Source organism: Amphiura filiformis, chromosome 1 (assembly GCF_039555335.1).
Source record: "Amphiura filiformis chromosome 1, Afil_fr2py, whole genome shotgun sequence".
NCBI lineage: Eukaryota > Metazoa > Echinodermata > Ophiuroidea > Amphilepidida > Amphiuridae > Amphiura > Amphiura filiformis.
The window spans coordinates 40,461,589-40,489,382 of NC_092628.1; the positions used below are offsets into that span (position 1 = coordinate 40,461,589).

Genomic DNA, 27,794 nt, shown 5'->3' on the forward strand with positions numbered 1-27,794 from the left:
AGTGATTATGTTCGCTGACGATGTTCGTTATGTTCGCATCGGCGTGGCATATGTAAGGTTAAATCATTTTTACTAAAATATTCAATTTATAGCTGCTGATTTCACACTCAATTCTAGTTGTGCCTTCCATTCTCATCTGGAAAAGCCCTTCATACCATTTATGAACAAATGAAACACTGCTTCAAAAATACATAATAACACAACACAAATGGAATTTAGAAGTAAGAAATATATTAAATATTTTGCAATGAAGTGAACATTTTTGTTCTTTTAGACTTGTGAACATTTTAAAGGAGAATCGTCCAATCACCACCCCCACTTTCCCTCATCGCCACTGGCATTTGGGTAGCATTAGAAAAATGAAATCTGGATGTGAAAGAAGGGCTGAAAAAATATTTTGCTGGACTCTTGAAGGACAAACTTTTTGGCCAGTTATCAATGGAGCATTCTACATTACCTTCAAATGCAACCTTTTTGACTTCTTTATCCAACAAGATTTAAAAGCAGCATTAAAAAGCTACTGGTAGGGAGTTGTTAGTGCTAATATCATTCAGTTAAGGATAAACCATGTGTCATGATTGGACATAATTCTCCTGTAAATCATTCTAAATGTTAACCACCATTTACCTCGTTACTGAATTTATTCATTACAGTAACACGATATATAACAAATTTGAAAGACTAAAGTATGGATGTAATTAGGTAAATTACCCAAAAAGAAAGTAAATTTACAAAACTATTTATACATGTAATGAAACCAAAATCAAATGAAGTAAAAGACGACAAATACTGTAAAAGTGGAAATTTTCTCACATCTAATTTTGTGCGCTTTGCCAATTTTGAACTGTTTTCCTTGTTTTTAAGTTTCCTTACATTGACCTACACACAAAAGGAATATATTTGTGCCTTGTTATTTTCGTGGTAGCAGCTTGGAAACCCAAAAGCGAGAAAATAAATGTAGTGTGAACATTTCCACTTTTACAGTATACTGAAAACTATATCAGGATCTGTCCAATCATGGAAATAGTTTCCATGGTCCAATGTTAATAGGTAATGGACAATGGAATATTAATAATATTTATGCCTAGATGTGTATAATACCATTCTACCAAATCAACATAATATAAACATAATATGATTTAAACACCCTACCAAACTGAACATGAATTTTCACAAGAATTAAGTACCGTACTAATTTTGTTGGATTGATTTGTTCTGATTGATCTATGCTGATATATATGCTCACAGCTTCGCATTCAAGCTCAAAAGTTCATAGTACCACATTGGATACAGATTTGGTTAACTTGGTAAACATTTTGCAGCTTTCAGCATAGGCCTTGCGTAGTTCACCTATTGTAGGAGTGAATGTATGACATGTACATCTAAAGAATTGATCTACATTTAGTATCACCCTTTAAAATCTCAGTAGCATTGAAGTCTTATTTTGCTTTCAATTCAATGAAGTTCATAAGGCAAAAAAAAAAAGGTTTGTCTCAAAGCTCTCGCGCGCATTTGTAAAATCACACGATTTGACAAAAAAGAAATGCAGAAATTTAAATTTTTTTATAGTTTTTTCCAGAAAAATTGGGCGAAAATCAGACTTTTTTTCTCAAAATACCATAAAAATACGGGAATAAAAAAAAAAAAAAAAAATCGCATTTGTTTTCAAACTCGTGAGCTTTGAGACAAACCTTCTTTTTTTTTTTGCCTAATGAGAAGTTTACATCAAACATGAAGTTCAGTATAAACATCTACTACCCAAAGGCAACATATTCATGATTTTCATTTCACACACTCTTTACAGTTCAAAACTGGAATTTCTAAAAACCTCCCCATTCAAACAACTTCTTGAGTTGTTGCTCTTTAAGTATAACACTAGTAGTTGCTACTAAAATGTACCTGGTCAATCATCAGGTTTTTTTGATTTTTTTTTAAAATTTACATCCAGTCGTTATGCGATCAAGCAAAATGAGTCAGATGTCGGGAATATTGATTTTGAGATATAACCAATAATAGCATTCAACTTCCTTTGTATTTTCTAGTTCTGAGCAACACTAAAATGGAACCGTATAGAATTATGATGGGGTTTTCAACAAAATAAAGCTCTGAAAATGGCCCATGTAATAAAATTGAAAACTGAACTTTAACTTTGATCAACATCAGACTCATTTTGCTTGATCGCATCACCTGGCAGTAACTTAAATACCAGCATCTACATTCCAAGAAAGTTGCACACACATAAATTTGATTTTAAGTTATACAAGAAACTTTTACCACAACCGATCTGTGACGCATGCAGGAAACATTATCACAAAAGCTACTGGAGTTTGGTCACACTTTGATTTGTAATTGTTTACTGCAAGCGTGAAGTTACAAATCTGTTCACTCGCAAATATCCAAACCGATCTTCAGTTAACTGCAATCCAAAAGGATGAGCTTTTATCATACATTACGTCCATTATTTTGGTAATCTGCATGCAATCTTTGACCAGGGCTGGAAAAAATGAAAATTTCCCTGGAAGATGAACAAAAATTCCCTTCAAAAAGACAAATTTCCCTCTAAATTCTTATGTATTTCTTTGTTTAAGGACCTTAATTTCCCTCCAAACTTCCAAATTTCCCAGGAAGGAGCTTCCCACTTTCTACATTTTTTCCACGCCTGTCTTTGACCTGAGAACCAAATATCTTGTCACAATTCCTTCTATAAAATAGCACACAGATTAACAAATAATTGAATTTTGAAATGAACATTATTTTAAATAAAATACTGAACAAGGAAATATATATTAATTATAATTTATCCAAACCTAAATACACTGAGCTCCCCAAGCAATATAAATGAGTATCAATAATTGCAATTCCGAAAATTTGATGGATGGAAACACTCTCGTCATGCACATACAAATGTTGTCATTCATTCTGCCCTGTTGCCTTCAATGCCATATCATAGTAAGCAATCGCAAGTGTGGAACTTCCGTCGCTTATTGGAAAAGTGATTACCGGTATCTGATTGATAAGTTGCTAGCGTGATGACCGTCAAATCTGAACCAGTTGACTTGAATGAAACTTTGTCGCAATAATAATGTGGCTAGCCGTGATTGGACGTTGGTACTGATTGTGAAAACTAGCAATTTTTAATTCCACACTGCAACTGCCAGTACGATATGGAATTAGACTAATTCACTAGATGTATTAATTGTAACTTTGACTGCCACAATGCTTATAACACTTAATCAAGAAACAGTACCGATGGGCGAGTATGTAGTTTGCTGCATGAATTAGGCACAAAAAAAAAATTGTTGTGTTGCCCTCAACCGCCTCGACCCTAAATCCTGAAAAATCAGGGTTGGTTTTTTTTTTTGAATGATTTTTACAGATTTGTTCAAAAAATCAATGTTTTTCACTTAAAATTAATATTTTATTGAAAGACTAGTCTTTAATTGATGTCTAACAGGTATCCAGAAGTCAAAATTGACAAATGTTTCCTAATTGAAGAAGCATTATTTAATATTTGATGGGATTTTTAAAACTGAAGGTTTGAAAAAAAAAAAAAAAAAAAAAAAAAGAAATCCGACCGCCCGACCCAACTTTCCCACTTGAGGGCAACACAACAATATTTTTTTGGCCTTATACACACACACAAAACATCAAGTTATTATGCTGGGCTAGCCCTACAATGTACAATGCAGTCTGGTATCACATAATCTTTTCCTGTAAACTTTTGACGAGAGCATACTCTAAGCATACATCACATACTTACTTGAACATTGAAACACACTTGTCTCCGAATGGATATTTATAAGAATGAACTTTGCACCGCACGTATTGTTAGCTCAAGACTTTGCAATGGCAGTACACGCTCGTCAAAATATTCATCTCATTATGGATACCTTATATGTATCAATGAGCCCCAGATAACTAAAACTGACCGTCGAGGTCAACAATTTCCATTTTTTTTGCAGGTTCCACTCAGACGATTTATACAGTATGTGCCAGCATGCGAAATCGCAACAATATAATATTCATACATATGTACTTGCAACTGTTGAGTGACCAACCATCTACTTCAGAAAACATAGTAATCATGCAAAACCATATATATTGTGTTCTCAACATCCGAGTAAATGATATTGCAATCAAATTATACAGAGACAGTATATATTGAACTACCATATTTCCTTAAATAAGCATCCCGGGGTGTGACATTTTCGAAAAGGTTTATTAAACTCAAATTTCCAACAAAAATTGGGCTGAAAATCACAAGTATCACTCACTTCTGGTTTGTTTTCGCGTTCAAATCCAAGAGGCCGGCACGCATGGGATACGATTATTATCTTTGTAAGTGCATTTTAAGCAATCTGATTTACTTAGTGAAATTCCACTACAATTTGGCAATTAAGTTTAAGTTAGAATAGGTTATGCATGTCCATGCAATTTTACTCACACAATATATACCGGTAAGCCTGGAAATTTTTGAATTTTGGTTACTTTTTCATGAAAAAAATGAGGGGGCGTTTACATTAAAAGGAAATACGGTATATTCCAAGACACAATAATCTGACGTACATATTGTTAGTTTTCTTCTTGTACATCATAACAAATCCATTATATAATTTATATACAAAATATACAAAACATTTCTTCACAATTATTTGGCTCCGAAATCAAAGATTACCATTTTGCAGTCAACAGGAATGCACACAATCTGTAGTAATTATTATGTTTTAGAGAGATTTTTCATGTTCATTGGGCAATTAACAATAACAACAAATTGTAATCCCTTAAAATATTATGTGTACATCAAATGCATACTATAAATTATTGAAAATAAGAAAGACAGATGAGGCAACATACAGGGTGTCCCATAGAAAGCATACAACATTTTCTGAGAATTTCAAAAATAGTACTGGTATTCAAATTTTGATACGTCTCTTATAAGCTTAGGTCGCGAGTTATTTGCATTTTCCTCTAAGCCTCCACAACTGTAAAACTTGCCAAATTGTTAATTTTATTTTTTAAATTCTCAGAAAATTTCCTTTAACATACATATAAACTTGGTTTGATTTTTGAGAAAAATTAGACAAAGTGAGCCACAGAGTGATCGTTGCATGCAAGGCTCCAAACAATCCTTCTTATGGGGTGATGCACTGTGCATGTGCAATCAACCTGTGAATGATTATAAAATACAATTTGAAATATCACTACATACATTATTGGAACCCGCTTTTTATGGGACACCTTGTTAAACATATTTTGAACAATAAACCTCTGCTTTAAAAGCAACAAAAGTCTGCTTATGCAATAAACCTCTGCTTAAGCAATAAACCTATGCCAAAGCAATAAACCTCTGCATAAGCAAAAAACCTCTGCTTAAGCAATAAACCTCTGCTTAAGCAATAAACTTTTGCTTAGGCAATTATATACCTCTGCTTAAGCAATAAACCTCTGCTTAAGTAACAGTTTAAATAAACAATACAATTCTTTATCATTTCAATTTGTCAGCTCTACATTGATACAGTGGCAATCTGTAATTAGCTTTGAAGAAAATTCATTACATACGTAACATTTCAATTTATGAATACAAATAATTTAATCAACATCAAATTATTAAGATATCAAATACATAAATTTACAAAAATAACCATCACAAATGTGCAATTTATTGTGTCCCCTAATTATATAAAATATTAAAAAACCCTAATACCATCACAAATATTACCTTAGTCATGTAAGCAAAGCCCTATGATTTTTGCAGGGCAAAATTTGCTTTTTCCCACTACTGGAATTTGCTGCAAAGACAAAGTTTGTTTCTTTAAATTTGATGTGATCATGCAAAATCAGTAGGAAATACTGTTTTCAGGTATAGCCCATTGTTTTTGAAACACTTCAACTGTTCGTATCTTTCAAACAAAATGTTCAATTTCAATGGGCTTTTCTGTAAAATCTAGGTTTGCATAGGAAACTGAAAATTGAATATGCCCGACTTCAGACTGATTTTGCTTGATCACACCACAAATTAAAATAAATCAGAAAATTGAAACTCTTCTACTTGTTTGCGGCTATAGTATCTACATAAATGTTCTGCACAATACGATACTCTTTCAGCATAATTCTGTGCAATTTGTAAGATGTAAGCAACTGCAATTTGCCTTTTCTTCATACAAATCAAAGGTGATCTGACAAGTTGAGCGTTGTAATTTAAGTTGTGGCAATTGATGTTATTTCACCAAAAGAATCATCAAAATCTTGTTAATTGACACATTTGTCTCTTTACTTTATTGTCGAACAGAAGTAAGTTTAAGGTGTAAACAATTAGCAATGTGGAACCTAGCTGGAAGAGTTGAAAATCATCACGAGGCCAAGAATGTCCAATCAACAAACTGCTACTGTTTGTAATTACACCCTCTTAGTCTTAAGACTTCTGAATGCTGAAGATTGTCTCGGTTTAGTAAATGGTTCAAAACTTGTCTGTAGACAGTAGGACACATGTTTGATTTAATGTAAAACTATATGTGACATGATCTGCTCCATGGGGCCAAAGGAGGCTTTTTTGAAAATTGAGTTACTATAATTATTACCGTTTACAAACAATAGGCTATCATATACTGAAAACACCAATGGTCTAGCATACTTATTTCTAAAGTTCTGAAGCTTTAATTGTGATGTGTATTTTGTTATGTATTTTATTGTTTTTTACTCCATATTTTTGCCTTTATCTCAATTTCAAATTTGCCGCCTTTGGCCCCCATGGACCAGATCATGTCACATATGTTAATATCAAAACTTGCTGTTGAAACACTGATGGCATCTCCCTGCACAGAAGAGTAGATTATACAAAACATACATAAAATTGATCATTGACAGGAGCTGATCGCTCTCTGACATCTCAATCATAAATCAGCTGCCCTTCTATTTCAAAATTACATAGGTATGGGTAGAGGCAATACAATGTGTTTTGATCAATTGACCATTCACTGTGAATGACTGAAATAAGATATACACAAACCACAACATGCTGCTCTGCAGTCACTGTGTTGGGAACAAAAATGATGTTAAAATTCATCATGCACATTTCTGGCATAGTTGTACAACTTGCTTCCCACAAAGACAAAGTAGTTTTCCAGAATTTCTCTAAGTGACAGTTTGTTATCTTCATTGATATCTGCAGCTCCCATTAGATGCCTTGCTTCACTTTCTGCATGCTGTATGTTCTTTGGATCCATGTATTTCTGCAAGAGAATAAAAACAACAGTTTTCTTTGTCAGTATGCCAATACAGAGTAAGGACACTTACAGCAGAGACCTTGACTGATATGCAATTTTGCTTTTAATATTAACCATCAAGTGCTCCCTTCATCTCAACAAGCTGTATGTCCCAAGAAGGGGAATACTGCAATTACCAAAAAGGATTTTATGAAAAGGGTGAAAAAAAAGCCTTTTACAATCAGGCATGACAATTGCTTTTTTGAAAACTGCCTGAAAAAGTGGTGAATTTGGCCTTAAAAGGCCCAAAACAGGCTGAAAATAAATAAAAATGCGTAAACATGGACAACAAAACTGCCTGAATTCCGGCCAAAGCCTGAAAATTCTCATACCTGTACAATAGACCAACTTCTAAACATTATATACAAACTTTGAGGGAAGTTAAAAATCATTGTTGTAACTCACTTTGCTTCAATTCCCCTCACCTACTGAAGGTGATATCAATAATGTGTACTTCAGAGTCTTGTTTTGTCAAGTGAGTCACCTTAGCCATGTACATAATTTACATGAGGAATCACCACTTTGATTTATGAGCACAATTGTGGATCATTTGTAGTCGAATGTAGGTCAAAATAGGTCACATTTTCAAAAATGCACTCTAACTTTGATACATTTAGTATAAATTGTACAACATAATTCCATCAAAGTGTCTAGAAAAAAATGGTGAGATTGTTGTTCTTTAATCTTTCCATGACCTCTTAACAATTGAATACCTGAGTGGAAGAAGGGCCCAACTCCACTTTTTTACAAAAATGAGTTAGACCCAGCATTTTATTGCCAGCATATTGTTCTTCCTTGTGTGTGAAAGAAGAGCCAAAATCCACTCTCTAATTAGTGTTCCTCGTACACTTAATCACGGTTTTCATGGCAGAAAGGCCCAACTCCATGGAGTTGGGCCCTTCTTCCACAAATATTGGGTTAAAGAGGGATTTTGTTCATCCATGAAATCTGCTTTTCACTACAATAAACTTTCTTGCTAACATATTACATGCATCTACTTGGATAATTACCAAATTTATGTAGCTATTTATAACAGATCTGCTTACGGAACTGGCACTTACAGTATATTAGTGGAAGAAGGGCCCAACTCCAGTTCGTATTAAGACCTGTACCGTTGCCATGGAAGCATCATATATAATTTTGAATGTAACATAAATAGTCACTGATAGTCGCTTCACAGTGCTCAATACCAATTTTTAACAAGGTAGAGTTAATTTAATAAAACAATTTTGGCTAAATAATATTCAGCATTTAGTAACTAGTAGTTTCACGCCTCACGGCGATCGTCAGACTAGTCAGAATAGTCTGACGATCGCCGTGAGGCGTGAAACTACTAGTTACTAAATGCTGAATATTATTTAGCCAAAATTATTTTATTAATTTTGAATGTATGTATAAATGTTCATGTATTGAAGGTCCCCTGAAGATGAAAACATTCTGTCTATAAAACTTTTCCAAATATTAAGTTTATTCTTAATTATCTCAAAAACAGTTTTGATGGAGTTTGGCCCTTCTTCCAATCAGGTATTCAATTAAGAACTTTGAATGTTCCTGACTTGATATGTCTAAATAATATCCAATCATTGATTAGTTTTGATACAGGGATGCTACATGATGTTGATTTTGGTATTAAATGTTCATTTAATGCAGACAACAGTGTAATAATTATTTACGAACATCTTGATTTTGACATTCCCTCAATATCTCATTACTCGCTCTAGGTCACACTTTCTTGAGATCTCTCTCTTTAGGGAGACAAATAACATAAACAATTTATGAACTATAACTGTAGACTGAATTCAAAAGACTAGTTTACGTCTTACGTCAGGGCAAGGGCACGACATGATTGGTTGCTGACCTGCGCAGTACGCCATTTTTGGTCTGGTTGACAGGACGTCGTACGCAAACTAGTCTTTTAATTTGGTTTTCAATTAAATGATATTACTCCCTTGGTTTCTATATTAAATCAACATGTATGATCTCACCTCCAATTCTTCCAATGATGCTATGCCATCTTTATTCAGATCTATATTGGTCATGAATTCTTGTTTGCGTTCTCTAATCCACTCATCATTCTTGCCGAGGTCCTCTATGTTACCGGCATCTTCTTCTGGCAGAGAAACAAACTCGGCTAAGCTTAGTGCTTTGTCGCCATCACGGTCTATAAATGTAAATAAGGAAAAAGTTCAATAATATAACACTTGTTATAAACAACTAGCGGGAAACCCGCGCTTCGCGCGGGTTCCCGCTAGATGGAAGCGTTCACCATAACAGGAATAATTACTGAACAGGTAGAATCATTGAAAAGGTACATTTTATTTTTCTAAACCTGTCTCTTCTTACACTTTCTTTTTTAGTTTCTTTTGCTTAGCTTGTGATTTTCCGTTTCCATGTTATTTATTTATTTAACCTTGTTCCCATTATTTTCTAAGTCTGTCCTTTCCCTTTAGCTTCTTGGTTTCTTTGCTTCTTGTGATTTCCCGCTTCCATGTTTTTTATTTAATTCTGTTCTCATTATTTTAGCTTCTTTTTTCTTACATTTCCTGATTAGTTTCTTTCCTTCTTTGTTTCCTTCCCGTTTCATTTAGTTACTTTAACCCGTTGGCCTATTACTCGTACTTTTTTGTCCTCATTTTAATTTAATTTTTCTTTATAGTGTTGTTTATACAACAAACATCTTTTTCCCGTATTTATTACGCCCTCTCATATAGCGTGTTCATGGACGTGTTCACCCGCTATCATAATCCCGTGACCCGTCCATGTACCTTTTTGTCCTTTATTTTTCCTTCTTTCCGTATTATCAATATCATGTCCACTGGTCTCTGGCTCGCAGTCGCGGGCTCTCATGCGCCGCTTCGCCCATTGGCGTAGTGCGCATTACGCACGAGGCGCCGACTCGCTACCGGCCAGCTGCAGTGACGCCGTAGGCTGACAACTGATTTTCATAACAAAAACCCGCTTTTTACCCATATTTTCACTGTTTTTGCAGCCAATTCTTGACCGCTTTTCAACCAAATAAAGTTTAAACACGCCCCGTATATTCATCGATCTCCCGTATGAATTTGGCGATATTTGGATCGAAACTGACGGAGCCTTTATAGGCATACATAGATAGATACATAGATACATACAACATTCGCCTATTTATAGTAAGATTAAAGAGGCATGGTCCAATTTTTCATTTTCTCTTCTCTATCTTAGAAGGCCTACCATTAAAACAATTTGTTTCCAAATCTTGAGTTGCATTGCTGGTGCGAATTTTGATATGAGAAGCAGAAACGTGTATAACAATGCCCCATGGGATATTACATACACTTCCGGTGTGGTAACCACAAATCACTACTTTTTTGTTCACACCATTTAAACGAAACATATCTTGGGCGTTTAATTCACTAGGGTAATGAGAAAAATATGAGCTTTTTTTTGATACCAAACTAACATATTTGTTCCATTAACCACCCATGCCCCTATAAGCACCCACACAGCGACTTTGCTGTACATAATCATCCGTTATTATGTGCAGGATCATACTACACATGCATCAAACACAGAAACATATACACATTAAGTCCATATTTTGGGCCATTTTTTACAATTATGTAAACAATTAATATAAAAAATAAGCGCCCACCCAGAATGACTTTGTTAAGCACCCTGGGCAGTTAATGGAATGAATACGGTACTTGTTAAGTAAATTTTGCAATAATTTTAAATGAATGTTTCTCCAAACTTTTGACAAATTCCTTGAAACAAATAGCAATCTAAACTTTAATGGTGACAAAATTTACTGATAAAATACTTTTGTATATAGACCCAGATCAGTCTGCACCTCCTTCACACTACTTGGAAAACCTGGAGTCAGTTCACTCAACTTCATTGTAATAATGTGTATACTATATGCCTGAAATTGAGTGTTATTTGTACTGTTCATATTGTATACAATGTATACAAAGGGAGGGCGAGTTAGCGCAGCGGTAGTTCCCTCGCTTTGCACCACTGAGGTCCCGGGTTCAAGCCCCGGCGCCGCCCAAGTCTCATGTGCACTTGGTTTATCCCGATTCCATGCTCGCTCTCGCAGGTTTTCTCCGGGATCTCCGGTTTCCTTCTGTATCGCAAAAATCGGTGATTAGTTGTTTGGTAATCAAAAACTTCCTTCACCCAATGGAATTTGGGGAGCTGCACAGATAATTGGTGGATGTTATAATCTAAATGCGGATAGGTGTGCGCCGTTCGGCAGAAACCTAGCTGATGCGATCTGATTGTGATGATTCACAATTGCAGCGAAATTACAGCGCTTTATAAATCCAAAATTAATTTTTTTTTTATTTTATATATTTTTAACCTATTACTATGTATACTTCCACAATATGGTACAACAGGTGCAGGCAATTACCACCTACACAAAGCAATGTAAATGTGGCTTATTTATACATACAGTATTGTAATAGGAAATTAACTAGAATTCACTGTCGTAGTGAATACATCATACATCGTTCCTGGTTCACGCTTGATTTGCACACTTTAGCAACCCATTGACTTCCAAACAAAGATAGCCTGAACCAGTTGACTTATTAGCAATGATTGATTTTGACATCACACTTTGACGGTGAATACATACAACCCTAACATAAACTAGTCTAAACACTACCTCAACATCTGCACATTTTCTCACCTAAATCATGTAGTATTTCTTCCACAAGCATAGTCAGCATAGTTTTACAATGTTCTGGGTGAAGGAATGCCAAGAATTCGTCTTGATTTAATGCATCATCTCCATCGTCATCCGCTCTCCCCCATCGATCACGGTACAAGATGTAATCATCTATTCAATGGGTAGACAAAACAAATTAAGCAGTTAATTAAGAAGTTTGTTTTTGTTTTTTGGCTGAAATATAAACCTTAATATCTTATTCATAAAAAGAAACAACTAGATTGATATTAATAACAGTTTAAAGTGAAATCTACCAATCAAAAGATCACTGATGGGTACATATTAATGCAATTGGTAGGTCTGATCTTGCTTATGACTAAGGACAGGGAAAATGTGTGATGCGCAAAAAATGCAGGAAATTGCGCATTTTGGGTACAATTGCGCATTTTAGGTCCAAAAACCTTAAGTTTTCACAAAAATCAAAGAATCCATAATGATCTGCAACACAATCCATGTTAAAAAAAGTAAAGAAAATGGGCTGTCACAAAAATTTGCAAGAAAATATAGAAGAAAAACATTAAAAAATTTTAATATCAAAAACTGGCCTGTGCATTTTGCTCTATGCTTACTTATGACCTTGAGTTGATTGTACAAGTGTATGCACGGTTGAGCTGCTTCACCAGTTATAATCATTATTATGTTTTGATGGATCCAAGTTGTGATAATATTGGATCCAAATCATAATAATGATAAAATTGGATGCTTTACGCCCAATATTTATTGGTCTCGCTATGAGTTTAAAAATATTGGACTCGACTAAGTCTCGTCCAATATTTTAAAACTCATAGCTCGACCAATAAATATGGGCTCAACCGATCCAATTTTATATCAAAATGGGATTTATTGATATCCTATTCGCGTAGAAGGACCCTCCACTTGGATGCTCCCTTTTGGGTGATCATTTGTATGCGCTACGAAGGACTTTCCTGATACACTGACAACATGTGTAATGTAACTGGCAGTCAGTTTTGATGAATTCAAATATCACAAATTGTTGCCAATGAATCAATTTGAAATCATAATATTTAGTGCATGGCATAAAAAATGCAATTACAGACAACCGCATTACATTGTACCACAGAATCCGCCTTTGCTATAATTTACCTTCATCATGGCCACTTAACATCAGCTGGTTTTGATCGAGTTGCTGCTGTTTCTTCTCATCATAACCTCGTAGTAACAGGAATTGCTTCTTGTATTCATCCCAAAACAACACACCTGTGACAGGAAAAATATAATACTAGTATTAATTTTGCCACCTTACATAAGTCATATTTACTAGTTTGGAAAAAAATAGAAAAAAAAAATTTCTCTGCCTTACTGCCTTTTTTGGATTTGGCTACATGGAGTGAGTGGATTTGTCATATTTGCTGGACCATGAAATGGACCAGCCTAAATTAGTGTATGTTACTAGCTTACTTACTAGCTTACTAACTGAGTAATCTTTTGGTCTGAAATGGATATATCTCGAAATGCCACTAAGGTATGACCACCCAAATGTTGTCAAATGAAAGAGAAAAAATAAAAGAATATATTACAGAAACACAGGGGGTTCTACTATTAATAGTTTTAAAGTTGTGGTCCATTTTGATCTTCAAACAAAATCATCAGAAGTCGCCCAACTGGGCTTCTTATCACAGGTTTGGCAACTTTATAGATAACCTGTTTTAACTTTCACTATAAACCATGCCATGTGTATCCAATTTCCCATGCAGTACAGTATAAATCTTACACAACTGTGGCACAATCAGCTACTGCTAGTTATACTGCAGGTGTCTCTCACAATGAAGAGCCAATTTTATCCAAAAATCCCAAATTGGTCAATTACTACATTGTACTTTTAAGAAAAACAGAGAAAACCATTTGCCAAAGTCACTTTTTGTCATTTTCTTACTTTTATTCTTTTGACTTTGCAACCCAGAGCGAGCGTATGAATTAAGCTACTACATACGCTACCACTACTTCCTTAGTATTATTTGTATGGCAAAAAAAAACAGAAGATTGTTTGCTTGTCCTCCACAACTTTTTCAGAATTGGGTTGGTCAGTCTGGATTTTTTTTTCAAGATTTTTTAAAGGTCATAGCCAAAACATGACTGTATGCCTTTATATTAATTAGCTTAATAAATAGCTCAAATAGTTGTGAATCACAACTATTTGCTTGTGAATTGGGATATTTCTCTACTGTATACCACTTCATTCATGTTTTTAAAACAGTTTATAGAAGTGTATAGAAACTGTAAAAAAACTTTTCAGGATGTCAAAAATGTTGAAAGAAAAATAAATTCTGGAATTCTAAAATTAGGGTTGGTATTCATTTGTACAGTAAAACAAAAAAAACCTTTTTTCCAGATTTTTCAGATTAGGATCAGTCAGTGGAGGACAAACAAACAATCTTTTTTTTTTTTTTTTTTGGGGATGTTAATTTTACTAAATAATGCTACATCATCTTACCATCACTATTTGTATCCACTAATGGGAACATTCGTTTACTAGATGCTGCTGCTTCTTGGAAATGTTCTTCTGTTTTGTGGTGAATCCATTTGACAAGTTCCTCATGTGACAGGTATTCGTCTTTGTTAATGTCAGCTCTGTAATAAACAAAACAATAACCAAACACATGTGAATCAACTCAAGATTTTGGACTGAAAGTTAGAAAGGGGCCTTGATTTTGATATTGATATTTTATTGGCAAATAATGACCTTCAGGCTGAATTGCAAGCAATAATTATTAATAAACAACAATAATAAAACATTTTAAACCTAAAATTTGAACTTTACTAGAGTAACTTCTTTTAAGTCTCACTGCAAGTAAAAACGAATCAAGGGCATCCCCTTGTTCACCCCCCACACACACACAGATAAAGAAATTACAAAGCAACTAATAATGACCAGAAACTTACGAAGATTTGTTTCATTTATTGTAAGTCTTGATTCAAGCCTGTATCCGCCCAAAGCCACATGCTGTATGCTACCAAGCCTTGAAATATTAATAAGCAGACTGGAACCAGGAGCAATTTGTTTTGAACATTGCTCCTGGTTCACTGGGATTTTACAAGAACCAGGAGCAATTTCTGAAGAAACAGAAATTAAATCCTTTTCTGCATATACAATACAGCATCAGCACAACTGCATCAAGTGCAAAACTGTAACCAGGAGCAATTTATTTTAGAAAATTGCTCCTGGTTCATGTGAATTTTACAAGGACCAGGAGCAATTGGTGGCTTTACGAGGGTAAATTTGCTCCCCGCGCCCGCTTATTTCAAGGCTTGTACATTGTATGCTACTGCCATGGTTAATGTGACATGCGGTGCTATGCTGTGCGTAGTTTTAATATTGAGTTTTAAGCAACAGCTGACAACAATGACAGAGTACCTAGCTATGGACATCGTCAAATTCCTTGACCAAGCATGGTTCATAAACTGACAATAGCAATGACCGTGTGTGCTTGCTTCGCTTGCAGTATTTGTTGGCCTTATTTGAGGCTGGGGCCAGGGGCTGAGAAGATCAGTTGGCCATAGTATAAGAGACCGTCTTGAACAAGATCAAATACTATTTATGGGTGAAAAAATGTTTTATATACAGTACATGTACATACGTGTTAAAAATTTCTATGAGCCTCTTGCGTCCTTCCTTCTCTGGTATGGAATCAAAATCTTCATGATCTGGCCCCAAGAACAGCTCTTGTCTAAAATCTTTGTTCAGTTCCCCGTTTCTGTCCATCTTCACTGCATCCATGTGTTTACCAGGCACCAAATCAGGGTTAATCCCATTGTTGTTATTTTCTTGGCCTGGTGCCACTCGTAGTTTTTCTTTTGTTGCATTATTTGGGATGACAGCTCTGCAATGAACTGGTCTTATGAAAGCTGATATTGCCAGGAGTATAACAAAGCTGCAGCATATGCTAACATGCAGTATTTGTGCAAAAGTTCTATTCCTGATGGTATGTTTAGAAGGCATCTTGGTTTCTTTCAACTCAATTCCTCTTCAGATTTTCACTTTATACATGTACAGATGATGTTATATTTGTTTCATCTCTTCCCCTTGACTTGACTGTGTGGTAAGAAACAAAAATACACAAAATATACGTGTTACAACTTCTGTGGTCACAGGTATTCAAAAGTGTTGTAAAGGTCCCTATAGGTAAACACAAAAACACACACAAAAAATAAACCGTCTTGCTGTCAAAACCACACAAATTGTGTCATTGCCTCGATATCTTCATGGCAGAAATCCCCATGATGGTAGGTCGAATCCACTAGTTCTTCAACAGCCACGCATGGCCATTTTTGTTCCAACCTGTTTAATATAATAGTTTGAGACTATATGGGCCGTTTCTTCCCCACTACGCATGCGCCTCAGCCCCTCAGGCTTGAAGGATTCATTTTTTATGTAAAATCTGAATTTCTGCCTGTTTTGGATTTCAATATGCAGGCTGGGTTTTCAATACGCAGACTGAAGCTTACACATAAAGCCAGGCCTTACAAAAGGTATTTAATAGAAACCAAAAATAACATGAGATATTCATGATTTTGTACCCAGGTCCAGATAGACATTCAAAGTATAAATATCAATAGCATATGACACCACCATACGCCGACTGACGCCGTGCATAACTCAGTTAGCCCAATTCAGACACACTGATAGCACAACGCAGAGCAAATGTACATGTTTCTCTTTTTCCAATTATCTCAAGTGGCGGTCATTTCAAATCATCTCATTGAAACTCATTCATAAGCTCTTGTGGGTATTGTATGTATGTAACTGTGTGGTCTAATACTTACCGAGGCGGTCAATTCTATAAACACAGTGAGACAGTACAAGCATTGAAATTCAATTCGTCAACAGCAAGAATTGGGAGACATCCCTATACGGTAGCTGAATTTATACTACATTGTACATCACTGTGTGATAGCAATTGTTTTTCAGCAAATGAGACGTGTACAAATGTAGGAGGTTGTGTGCCATGAATTGGGGGCCAAATGCGTTACGGTACATACTAAAAAATTGAACAATTTACATGTTTTTGTACTTAAACTGATATAATTCATAAACTGTTCATCAAACCCCTATAAAATTATATATCACTGTAAAGCTTAGAGTTCCAGGAATGCACACGTACAAACAATTGGTCAATATACAGGGTGCCACAAATGTCATATAGGGTGGAAAAGTTGAATTTTGGTTCAAAAAGTATACTTTTTTTGTTTCTCTCTTATTTACTAACATAAACACCTGTTCTGCTAAAACCTTTTTAGATGTGCTAATAAACATTGTAGGCTTTCAAAAAAAGTAAACTTGTAAGGATGAGTTATAACGTATAGGAAAAGTCTAGAACCCTTGACACAGAATCATGTTCACTCACGCACAGTGGTGTACACCGCGCAGTGTCAGTTCCAATAATCAGTGATAATTGAAACTCCCAGCTCCGACCGGGAGTTCTAACAGGTGCTGTGTATGTGTTTACATGCATTTACGGCTAATGAAATGAAATGATTAGTTTCCCGTCACCCGCCCGCATTAATCTTTTCAATTTGACCAAAACTTTCATTATTTTCATAAAAAAGTCTATCTGAAAATTGAGATGGAAATAATCAAAATTGAAACTCTCAAAATGTCTGACATCCCCTGCTGATCATAAGGCCCTTCGCACTTGATTATTAGTTTCCTGTTTACCGCCCGCGTCCAAAATTGAAAATCTCAAAATAATTAATTATTTTATTTTTATTTCTAATTTTCTCCTTTAAAATAACATTCAACTACTTCTACTTGCCATTTTCTGACTTTAATAATATCAACAATAATGATGAAAGAACAAAGAGTATAACTCCACCTTCACTTTATTTATAAAATCAAATATTGTTGTAAAATAATTAAATGCCCGCTCTAGTCAAAACGAGTCAATAGCTGCTTGTAATAGTTCAAACTAAATAAAGAAAATAATTAATAATTAAGTCACCTCGACTCGTCCCTTTTTCAAAATCTTTAACAGGAAACTAATAATCAAGTGCGAAGGGCCTAATCAGCAGTTTTTCTTAGTTGTAGGGGCCTAGAGAGTGTAGTAAATAATGAAAATTTGAGGATTACCTCATCCAGTGATTACAAAAATCGCAAATTTCTTTTTATTTTAATAAAAACAAATCTTTTCTCAATCTGTTGCAAAATGTCTGTATAATGATCTAAGCATCAATACCCGTTGTGAGATGGTCTTTCATCAACAATATAGGTAAATGAGAGTTTTGACAATTTAATGAAATTTTCCAAAATAATGAATAATGAAATCATGACCTCATAGTTCACTGAAAAAAATTTAACGGGAAACTATTAATAATTTCATTTCATTAGCCTACATGTATGTACATTCACATACACACATAGCCGTCACCCCTCGGTGCGAAGAAATTGTTGCTCTAAAAATTACTGCAAATTACACATAAACATTAATATTTTCGCCACAAAATAAAACACAGGTGAGTAATGTATGAATATATGGAGAGGTCAAACAGGTTGTTAATTTTAAAATTATTGTCAATATTAATATTTTGCAACATTTATAATGAAAACAATTCATGAATTAAAATTGAACACAACCTACATGGCACCTGCTACAACTTGAGAACAAGTCCTCAAACGTTCGAAATTTGTAGTCAAGTAATGTAGGTATCCCAGGCAAACCTTAGTTAACACATTTGCTAGTCAGCGAAATTCGCCGAGACCGGGGCCCAAACACAATGCATATTTACATAGAAATTTGAATTTTTTTCTATAATAGGTCGGTGAAGGAAACCTACATAAATATGTTTTCTATACTTCACTTGACCCAAATATATGATTTTTTATGGTGATAATCAAGTCGCACATGGAATTTTAGAGGGATTTTGATAGCAGTTCCCATGTTCCATTAAAAAAAGCTGCTATCGCCATGAGACTAAGATCTAGAAACACCCCTAAATGCCGTTTGGGGGAATTTTGCTAGCAGAATCTTTTTGATGAAAGTCAATCTTTGACAAGATGTAACTTTGTTACGGAAAGTGCTATGACAAAAATGTTTTCAGTTTTGGCTTTCTTTACTCAAGGTAGGACCTGAGGGCTTTAATTTGATATGTAAAATGATGCAGTTTGATGGCAAATTTGAATTCACCTAGCATACCTACACAATGTACATGTACAACTGGCGCAGTGTACACAAAAAATTGTCACAGTATGCCAGGCTCAGCCTCTCAGACTGAGTCAGAGGCTGTGTTCATTCAATCGGTCTCCTGATCATAGTTTCCTAGCTTGGGCTTTGGCTAGCCCGGAACATCATGTAGGTATGCCAGGTGAATTCAAATTTGCCATCAAACTGCATCATTTTATATATCAAATTAAAGCCCTTGAGTAAAGAAAGCCAATACTCTAGGCTCTATGGGGGAGTTCGTGGCCATCTCTCTTTTACTCAGTCAACCATGATTTTATTGTTATACAAGTCAAGGGCTTTCAGAAAAATTTGGGTGATTGATCTGAATTTGCTTAACTTTTTCTATAGAGGGCGTTTTTCAAAATGGCCGCCAAAATTATTACTTTTGACAATATCTCAGTTTCTGGAGTGCGTAGAGACACAGTTTTGGTGTCTATACCTATGTTTTTACTACCAAGGAATCCAATAAGACCAGTTGTTTAGGGTTCATACCACTAAATCCGCGTGTGAAGCGGTTTCCGGTAAAAGTTTATCACGACTATAGTCCCAACTTTGCATAAAAAATGTGCAAAATCGGTACAATATTAACAATTTTAGTGTTGCAAATCGTGTTTTGCTAGAACTTGTGAATGTGATCTCTACTAATTTGAACAGAAAACGCGAAAATTTGAGTGATGTTTACGAGGATGAGCGCATGAACACACGAGGTCAAAACGCGGTTAGCAGTCAGACGTAAACACGGGAAAATCGGGTCTTTTTATATAGCGCTATTTTTCTCAAAAAGTAGACCTAAAATATGGTGTCATTTTCAGATATGTTATGCAGAATTTTGTTCTGATTAAAATGATATCAAATATATATTTCAAAGTAAGACGTAACTCGACTTATAGCCTAAAACGTGACCCCTGTTTTGCACGTAAAGTCTATGGAAAGCTATTTGGTGGCATGTACCCTTTAAGGAGCAATTCCATGCGTTTTTCGCGCGTCTTTATCTATTTAAAATGCACGCTTGAAGAAAAGAGGAAGGGCATCAACAAGCGCGTGCATGGGCGCCGCCATGTTTTTTCGCTGTACGATGCGTTTTCCATGAATAGGCTTACTTTTATTTCCAATTTAATAAAAGTTCGATTTTGGTGGAAGTTTGAAACCTTTTGATATGAATAAAGAAGAGTTTCAAAATATTGAAAACATTGTTTATTGGTGTTTAAATTACAAAGAAGTTTTTCAATTTCATTGTTATTTTTTAACCAATTTTTTTGTCATTTAAACTCAAGTTTTGGCCTTCAATTTTTATAAAATAACATAAAAAATTAGATTTAAGATATTTAAGTTTCTAGTTTGCTTTATTTATACCACTGTCCAGTATTTTAAATTGTTATAACATTCAAAGTTTAATTTATATTAATATTTAATTTCAAATAGCCATTCATTACATTTGCTTTTTGGACAAAACAGGTTAAAAGTGACGATGGAAGGGGGGGGGGGGGTAGGCCTACTTGATTGACCTTTCTTGTGTTTTTAAATATTCTGCAGGTACTGAGAATGTTTTAATTTTGAAGTTATGCACTTGCAAAAGATGTTCAAAGAACGTTTACTATTAACATCAATTAATATCTTCATGAAAATAGCAAATCAGCAACCATTGTGCATTCATGTGCATCAAAATGACGAAAAATGGCAATTGTCGGCTATCATGCTTGTGCTTGAAATCGGCATCCTGTCTAAAGTATGACAGAAAATAACCCAAAATTTCTTACAATTAATTCAAAATGTAGTGAAAAAGATAACAAAATCATTTTCAAGGCCTAAAAACGATGTTTTAGCCTCTTCAAGGGTTCATACCACTAAATCCGCGTGTGAAGCGGTTTCCGGTAAAAGTTTATCACGACTATAGTCCCAACTTTGCATAAAAAATGTGCAAAATCGGTACAATATTAACAATTTTAGTGTTGCAAATCGTGTTTTGCTAGAACTTGTGAATGTGATCTCTACTAATTTGAACAGAAAACGCGAAAATTTGAGTGATGTTTACGAGGATGAGCGCATGAACACACGAGGTCAAAACGCGGTTAGCAGTCAGACGTAAACACGGGAAAATCGGGTCTTTTTATATAGCGCTATTTTTCTCAAAAAGTAGACCTAAAATATGGTGTCATTTTCAGATATGTTATGCAGAATTTTGTTCTGATTAAAATGATATCAAATATATATTTCAAAGTAAGACGTAACTCGACTTATAGCCTAAAACGTGACCCCTGTTTTGCACGTAAAGTCTATGGAAAGCTATTTGGTGGCATGTACCCTTTAGTCACTGGCACCTCCTTTGAGGCAGCCATCTTGAATTTCAAAATGGCCGCCAAAAATTAACATTGTTATTGATAACTTAGTTATTTATAAGCAAAGAGCCATAGTTTTGTTGGCTATACTTCTGTTTGTAAGGTCTAATAGTGTTCAATGGGAGCATTAAGAATATCTTATTTATTAAGTTTAATATCTACATGATTTTGTCCATGCTTTAATATGCATTTTATATAGTATAATATATACTATTCAAATAAGACCTAAGCTCACATTACTATGAACCTGACAGTTTCGTCTGGTCGACAGAGTTTCTCAGGCATTAGGCATTAGGCAGTTAAACTTAGGTTGTGATTGAAAGAAAACCGCACCAATTTACCATTTGATTTGTAAGGAACTTGATTATCTTCAATAATAACCCAGAATAATAGTTCATATATATTGTCTATCAGGTCAATTGTGGAGATTTCTACAGCTATCTGTCTTCTGACACTTGCAGAATACACTGCATTTTGCCATTGCTGCACGGCAAGGACAGGTTACACGAGCACATTTGCCGCAATGACACACCACACTCCAACATGGCTCCAATGATCTCCATGATGTCGAAGGAAGGAGGTTTCCATTCTCATGTAGAAAACCATAGTCTAGTGGATCTAGATCCACTGTTTTGACGTTCAGTTGCGTATCCATAACATGCATGGTGGCATATGCATTGAAGAATGCACGGTAGAGGTGAGGTTCCAAACCTTTAGATGTTGGTGGTAGACTCTGGTGTGAGCCTGACTTTGAGAAGTGAAACTGATGTGCTCTGAGTTGCAGAAGATTACTGGACTTGTTTCCAGCATCTATGACTTGCACCAAGTACTGCTCTGCCTGCTGGATAGAAGAAGGACCAAGTGGAGTTGTTGCGCCAAATCCTTGCAAGTAAACCACAGGGTTGGCCTTGAGGGCTGCTTTCTTTGTGCCTATTTTACTGGTGATGTCACATCCTGTTAGGCTATGTAGTGCAGGAAGCACTGTGCACATCTGAGGGCCCAATCTTGCATACAGAATGTGGAGAGGGACAAAACTGGCAGTGTTGCCTCTCCCTGCTCTTACCCACAGTTTCTGAAGACCCTCGTGAAGAAAGGTAGCCATATGAAACAGTAGGGCAACTGTTACATCAGTATCGTTGAATATAACAACGCATGTTTTGTGACCAGCTCGGACACAATCTAGGACATGCATGGTTATACGGAGATCTGCCTCTTCAACTCGAGACTGTAGGTGCTGCATGTTATATTCTGTTCCATTATGGATCTTTATGCACTTCCATTTGTCACTGTCAATGCTTAGCTGGCTAAGAACAGTTGGCTCTTTATGCATTTCCATGGACCTATCACGCAAGAATTCAGACACTAGTGTTTCCAGCAGCAGTTTATTTTGGCTTGACGGCCAGAACGTTGATATGTCCTTTGGAATTGGTGTAGATAGCTCAATTGAGCTCAGTACCACTGGAGTTGCGCTGCATCTTCTCAACCTCTCTGTATCTTTCACCGATGGGTCATCATGGTAAATGTCAAAGATATAATCATATCTGTCATGGTGATGATACAGAGAGGTTGTTTCTGCAAACTTTGAGAGCAGATCAGGACTTGTTAGTCCTGATAGAGGCACTCTGTGGATTGCTGCCATGACATCTATATCAGGAAGGCTGAATCATCTATATGTCAGTAGCAATATTCATCAGGCTTGAGGGTTTCCTCTAATTCCCGAACAAGTTGGCTCTTTTCTATTTTGGTCATTAAACCGTCATCACCAAACAAAAATGGGGAAGGTACGACATCATATGTCAGAAGATCATCAGTGCCAAGACCTCTATCTCTAGGATTTGTCAGTTATATTCATGGCTGCGATGACTTTCTGGACTGTTCTCTTGGGTTTGTCTTTGATTGAGGCCATTATTTTGAGATTCCTTCTGTGAATAGTGTCTCTCAGTTTTACAGATTTCTTGATTATCCTTTCACTGTGGATGGAAAGCATGATATTTGTTCTTTCCTTTTTCTTTTCAATGAACTTCGTCATCTCTTGAACGTGCCCTTCTTGTTTGTTAGTGACTGAAGATGATGACTCATGATGGTGCCATGCCTCTGAGGTACTCCCGTCGACACCAATAAATTCTCTGTGCAAGTTTTTTCACAGCCATCATTTCATGATAGATAAGATCCCATTGAGCGACGTACTGTTTCTGCTTGGAATGGTCAATGACACCATCGCTGCATTTTGATGAAAGGTTGATGGTCCGCTCCAACTTCTGATCACCACCAACTGCTGAGAAGCGCCCGGGTCTGTCCACCCTTTACTGCGTCCAAGTCTAGTATAGTAGTATTTGGAGGTTCCTTGAACCCTAAAAACATATGTTTAGACACCAACGTCAGGTCTATGAACCTCTAAAGTCAAAAGTAGTCAATTTGGCGGTCATTTTGAAAAGCGCCCTCAATAGAAAAGTTAATCATATTCTATTAATCTATACTAGTAGTTATTTTGGGGGTCCCTTGACCCTGAAAACTTATGTTTAGACACCAACGTCCGGTCTCTATGAACCTCTAGAGCTGAGATAAAGTCAAAAGTAGTCAATTTGGCGGCCATTTTGAAAAGCTCCCTCAATAGAAAAGTTATTCATATTCTAAGTCTATACTATTAGTTTTTTCAGGTTCCTTGACCCTGAAAACATATGTATAGACACCAAAATCATATCTCTATGAGCCTCTGGAGCTAAGATTTACTCAAAAGTAGTTAATTTGGCGGCCATTTTGATAAGCGCCCACTACAGAAAAAGTTAGGCATATTCAGATTGATCACCCAAGTTTTTCTGAAAGCCCTTGACATATACAACAATAAAATAATGGTTGATTGAGTAAAACAGATATGGCCACGAACTCCACCATAGAGCCAGGAGTACAACACTGAAAACCTTTTTGTCATAGCACTTTCCGTAGCAAAGTTACATCTTGTCAAAGATTGACTTTCATCAAAAAGATTCTCCTAGCAAAATTCCCCAAAACAGCATTACGGGGTGTTTCTAGATCTTAGTCTCATGACGATAGCACCTTTTTTTGCTATCAAAATCTCTCTGAAATTCCATGTGCGTAGTCTCTCCTCACCAAAAAAATCATATATTTGGGTCAAGTGAAGTATAGACAACATATTTATGAAGGTTTCCTTCTTAAAAAGCTTCTTTTTAATTTCAATGTAAATTTGTATTGCCGGTTTAGGCCATTTTGACTGACTAACAAATGTGTTAACCGAGGTTTCCCTGTGATACCTACATCATGAACCTACATACTACACTCGGTTTCAGAGAAGAACAGCAGTCCCTCAGATTGACGCAAGCGCAGGAGCTGTTATTAACAGTGTTAATGAGCGACAAATGCAGAACTTTGTTTGCCGCCAAGTCTGGCGCGGCGCGACAAACGACAACGTCAACGTTTTGACGTGTAATCAGCCAATCAGATTACCGCGTGCATGGTGTACCGCGTCGACTGTTCATGCTGTTGACATGATTGTCAGACAATTCAATCAGCCAATCAGAAGTTCAGAACCCCACTTACGTGTTTACATTACATGTACGCTGTGCACGTTCGCTCTCAAAAAATGTAAATAAGTGCCGTCCTTCTTTGACAGAAAGTTCATGAGTTGTTCCTTCGTGCCTGCGTGCGGAGCTGAGAATTCAGTGGAAATCGTAATCGGAGATGCGAGTCTATGCCTGCCACTTCCACATACTTGTGCATAATACGGAAGGTCGATTTGTGCCCATAAATGTTTAGGCCTATGTTAAACTGTATGTTATACAAATTGTACAGCTATCATTTCTACCCTATGACGAACCGACATACCTGTAAATCAAATAGCCCACAAAAAACTGGTCATCGCTGGTATTTTTCATGAAGAAAAACGACACTTTTTTACGCCCGAACATGTCCAAAACACGTCAGCTGACGTACAAGCCTCCCCACGCATGTACATAAACAAGCCGTGTTCATTGTTTAATTGTCACCTGCAGCTGTTCGCAAGAAAACTTTCTGCATAAAATTACCTGGGGTCGTTATCAGGCCTGAGACACACTGGCGCTAGTTTGAGGACAGTCACTATGAGTTACTAATGTCGGCACATGCAGAAAATGCGTGATGGGTCGCCATTTTGTGACTCGTGCAAGCTAACACAAACAAATTATTGGACTTATAATCTTTTCAAGTTTTAATAAAGCGTGCATCTATCATGATAATATTACATTTTATTATTTTATTATTTGAATTACATAAGCTATGTCAATAGTGTCCATGTTAATTTTTATATGGATTTACCTGTGTTGATTTTAAACTGTTGTGAACGAGGAGCTACGCAAACTGGCAGGCGATTACCCACCATGCAATGCGAATACACGGAAACGATCCAGTTTAGGATGCATCGCAGTTCCTTGTGTAAACCAGGCGTAAACCGCCCATCCAACCTGATCGTGTGCACAGGATTTGTGCTGGAGGCTGTTAATGCGCACAACCAATGCGCAGAAGAAGACCTTGATACTAGGCGGAGCTTACGTTTCACAAGAATGATTGACAGCTGTGAGTAAGTGAAATTCTGTTCTGTGATTGGTACAAAAATATGGTTCTCGTATAAATGAATATATTATCCATGGCTTCAAAATTAGGAACCGTTTCTTCCACAGAGCCCTATATAGGGCTCTATGGTCTCTACTCATCATACACGACCGTCGAACATCTGGCCAGCGACGACGCTTGCCAATCAGGCTAGCTATTTGTACGGCGTGGCCTCTCATCCTTTTTATTATCTCTGGTCTTGTCACGCTGGTAGATTCGCCCACCTGTGATTACTGACCTGGATCTGACAGAAGATTGTGGAATTTACGATTTTCAGCAGCAGGATTTTATGAAACTGCCAATATTTGCAAGTATTCTGAAGGATCGGTAATAATTAAAATATTTTTCATGGTGTCGGTAGTGCAAGTTGAAGTTAGTGAATTTGTGGTTTTGTATGTTATGTGCAAGAGTGTTTTCAGGAAGCGTAAATAGGCAGGCCGTTATGCTAAGCTCTCCATGTTATATGTAAGTTCGGCGACGAACTGGACACATCACACGGTAGAGAGTGTGATGTGTCCAGCCTGGATATAATGCGAGTCCCGAAAGCATGAAAGTGGGAGTGCATTTATACATGTAAAAACCCAGCACACCTAATTCCTCAAATCTTAATTGCAAAAATACCTATCTCTGCCTTGTTTATCATGCTATTATTACCTGACAAAATTGAAGCTCATCTCAGCTCAAACACGCATTAATTAAGCCCACTTTTACGTAACGTAATCTGTCTGTCCGTCCTGTTCAGTGGGTCTCTGCAGGTCTCTGTGGGTTGCAGAATTTTTGTCGCTAGAACTGTGATATACCATCGCGTAGTGCAGCTTATGAATATTAATGAAGTGATGTCATGGACAGTGTCCGCGTTCAGGGCCTGCGTGAAAGTATTATTTTTCTAGTGTTCAGAAATACTTTGGTGGGGGTGGGGGAGGCTGGTAAAAAGGAGGGGGCCAAAAAGTTTTGGACCTTAAAGAGGGGAGATCAAAAAGTTTTAGGTGGTAGGAAAGGGGCGGGGGGGAAAAAGTTTTCCTCTTCAAAACCCAAAATTTCAACGCGCTTCGCTCGCATTGAGACCCGGCATAAGGCCTATATCACTTTTAACATGGGCAAGTTTGGGTTTTCAGTGCTTTTGTTTGAAAAAATGATGGCACTTAGTGTACACATATCTATTAATTAATATAACATTAAAGATGATCAGCAACATGCAACATCTGGGTTGGTCTTAATACCGGCACTTTTTATCCGATAGAATTTTATATCTCTTCAAAGTAACTACAAATATGATCATGTAGGCCTACCAATCTGATCAAAATACAACTAAATCAAGAAAATGTTCCAAATAAATTGGATTTCTTTGCACGTAAACTGCACTCAAGTTCAGTTTACTATTTCTCACTGCAAATTGTACACATAGGCCCATGGGTAGATTTACCATAGGGCAGAGTGGGCACAGGCCCAGGTACCACGGTCTTTGGGGGCCAAAACTGATACCTGTGTACATGTACATTTGCGTGACCAAATCATATTTGACCATTTTAGCTTTTTGCATAAATTAGTTCCAATTTTAACAATATTTGACCATTCAAGCTTATGGCCAAATGTTTTGAGCGTTTCGCGCGTATTTGTACTATAATAGCCACGGATCCAAATTATGCTGATGTGCCTATGAACCTCCAAATAAATCCTCTATTTCATTTATCCCTGTAAAATCAGATAA

General features: G+C 36.2%; 1 protein-coding gene across 1 annotated transcript; it reads right to left on the minus strand.

Moving 5' to 3' along the window:
* Positions 1-3,619: 3,619 nt before the first annotated feature.
* On the minus strand, positions 3,620-26,851 carry LOC140147006 (45 kDa calcium-binding protein-like). The gene is made up of 7 exons (XM_072168788.1): positions 26,741-26,851; positions 15,570-16,024; positions 14,426-14,562; positions 13,078-13,191; positions 11,935-12,084; positions 9,248-9,423; positions 3,620-7,229 (listed from the first exon to the last, which is right to left on the minus strand). The coding sequence occupies exons 2-7, from the start codon at positions 15,929-15,931 to the stop codon at positions 7,053-7,055; spliced, it is 1,116 nt and encodes a 371-aa protein (XP_072024889.1). The 5' UTR covers positions 15,932-16,024; positions 26,741-26,851; the 3' UTR covers positions 3,620-7,052.
* Between the last annotated feature and the right edge of the window lie 943 nt (positions 26,852-27,794).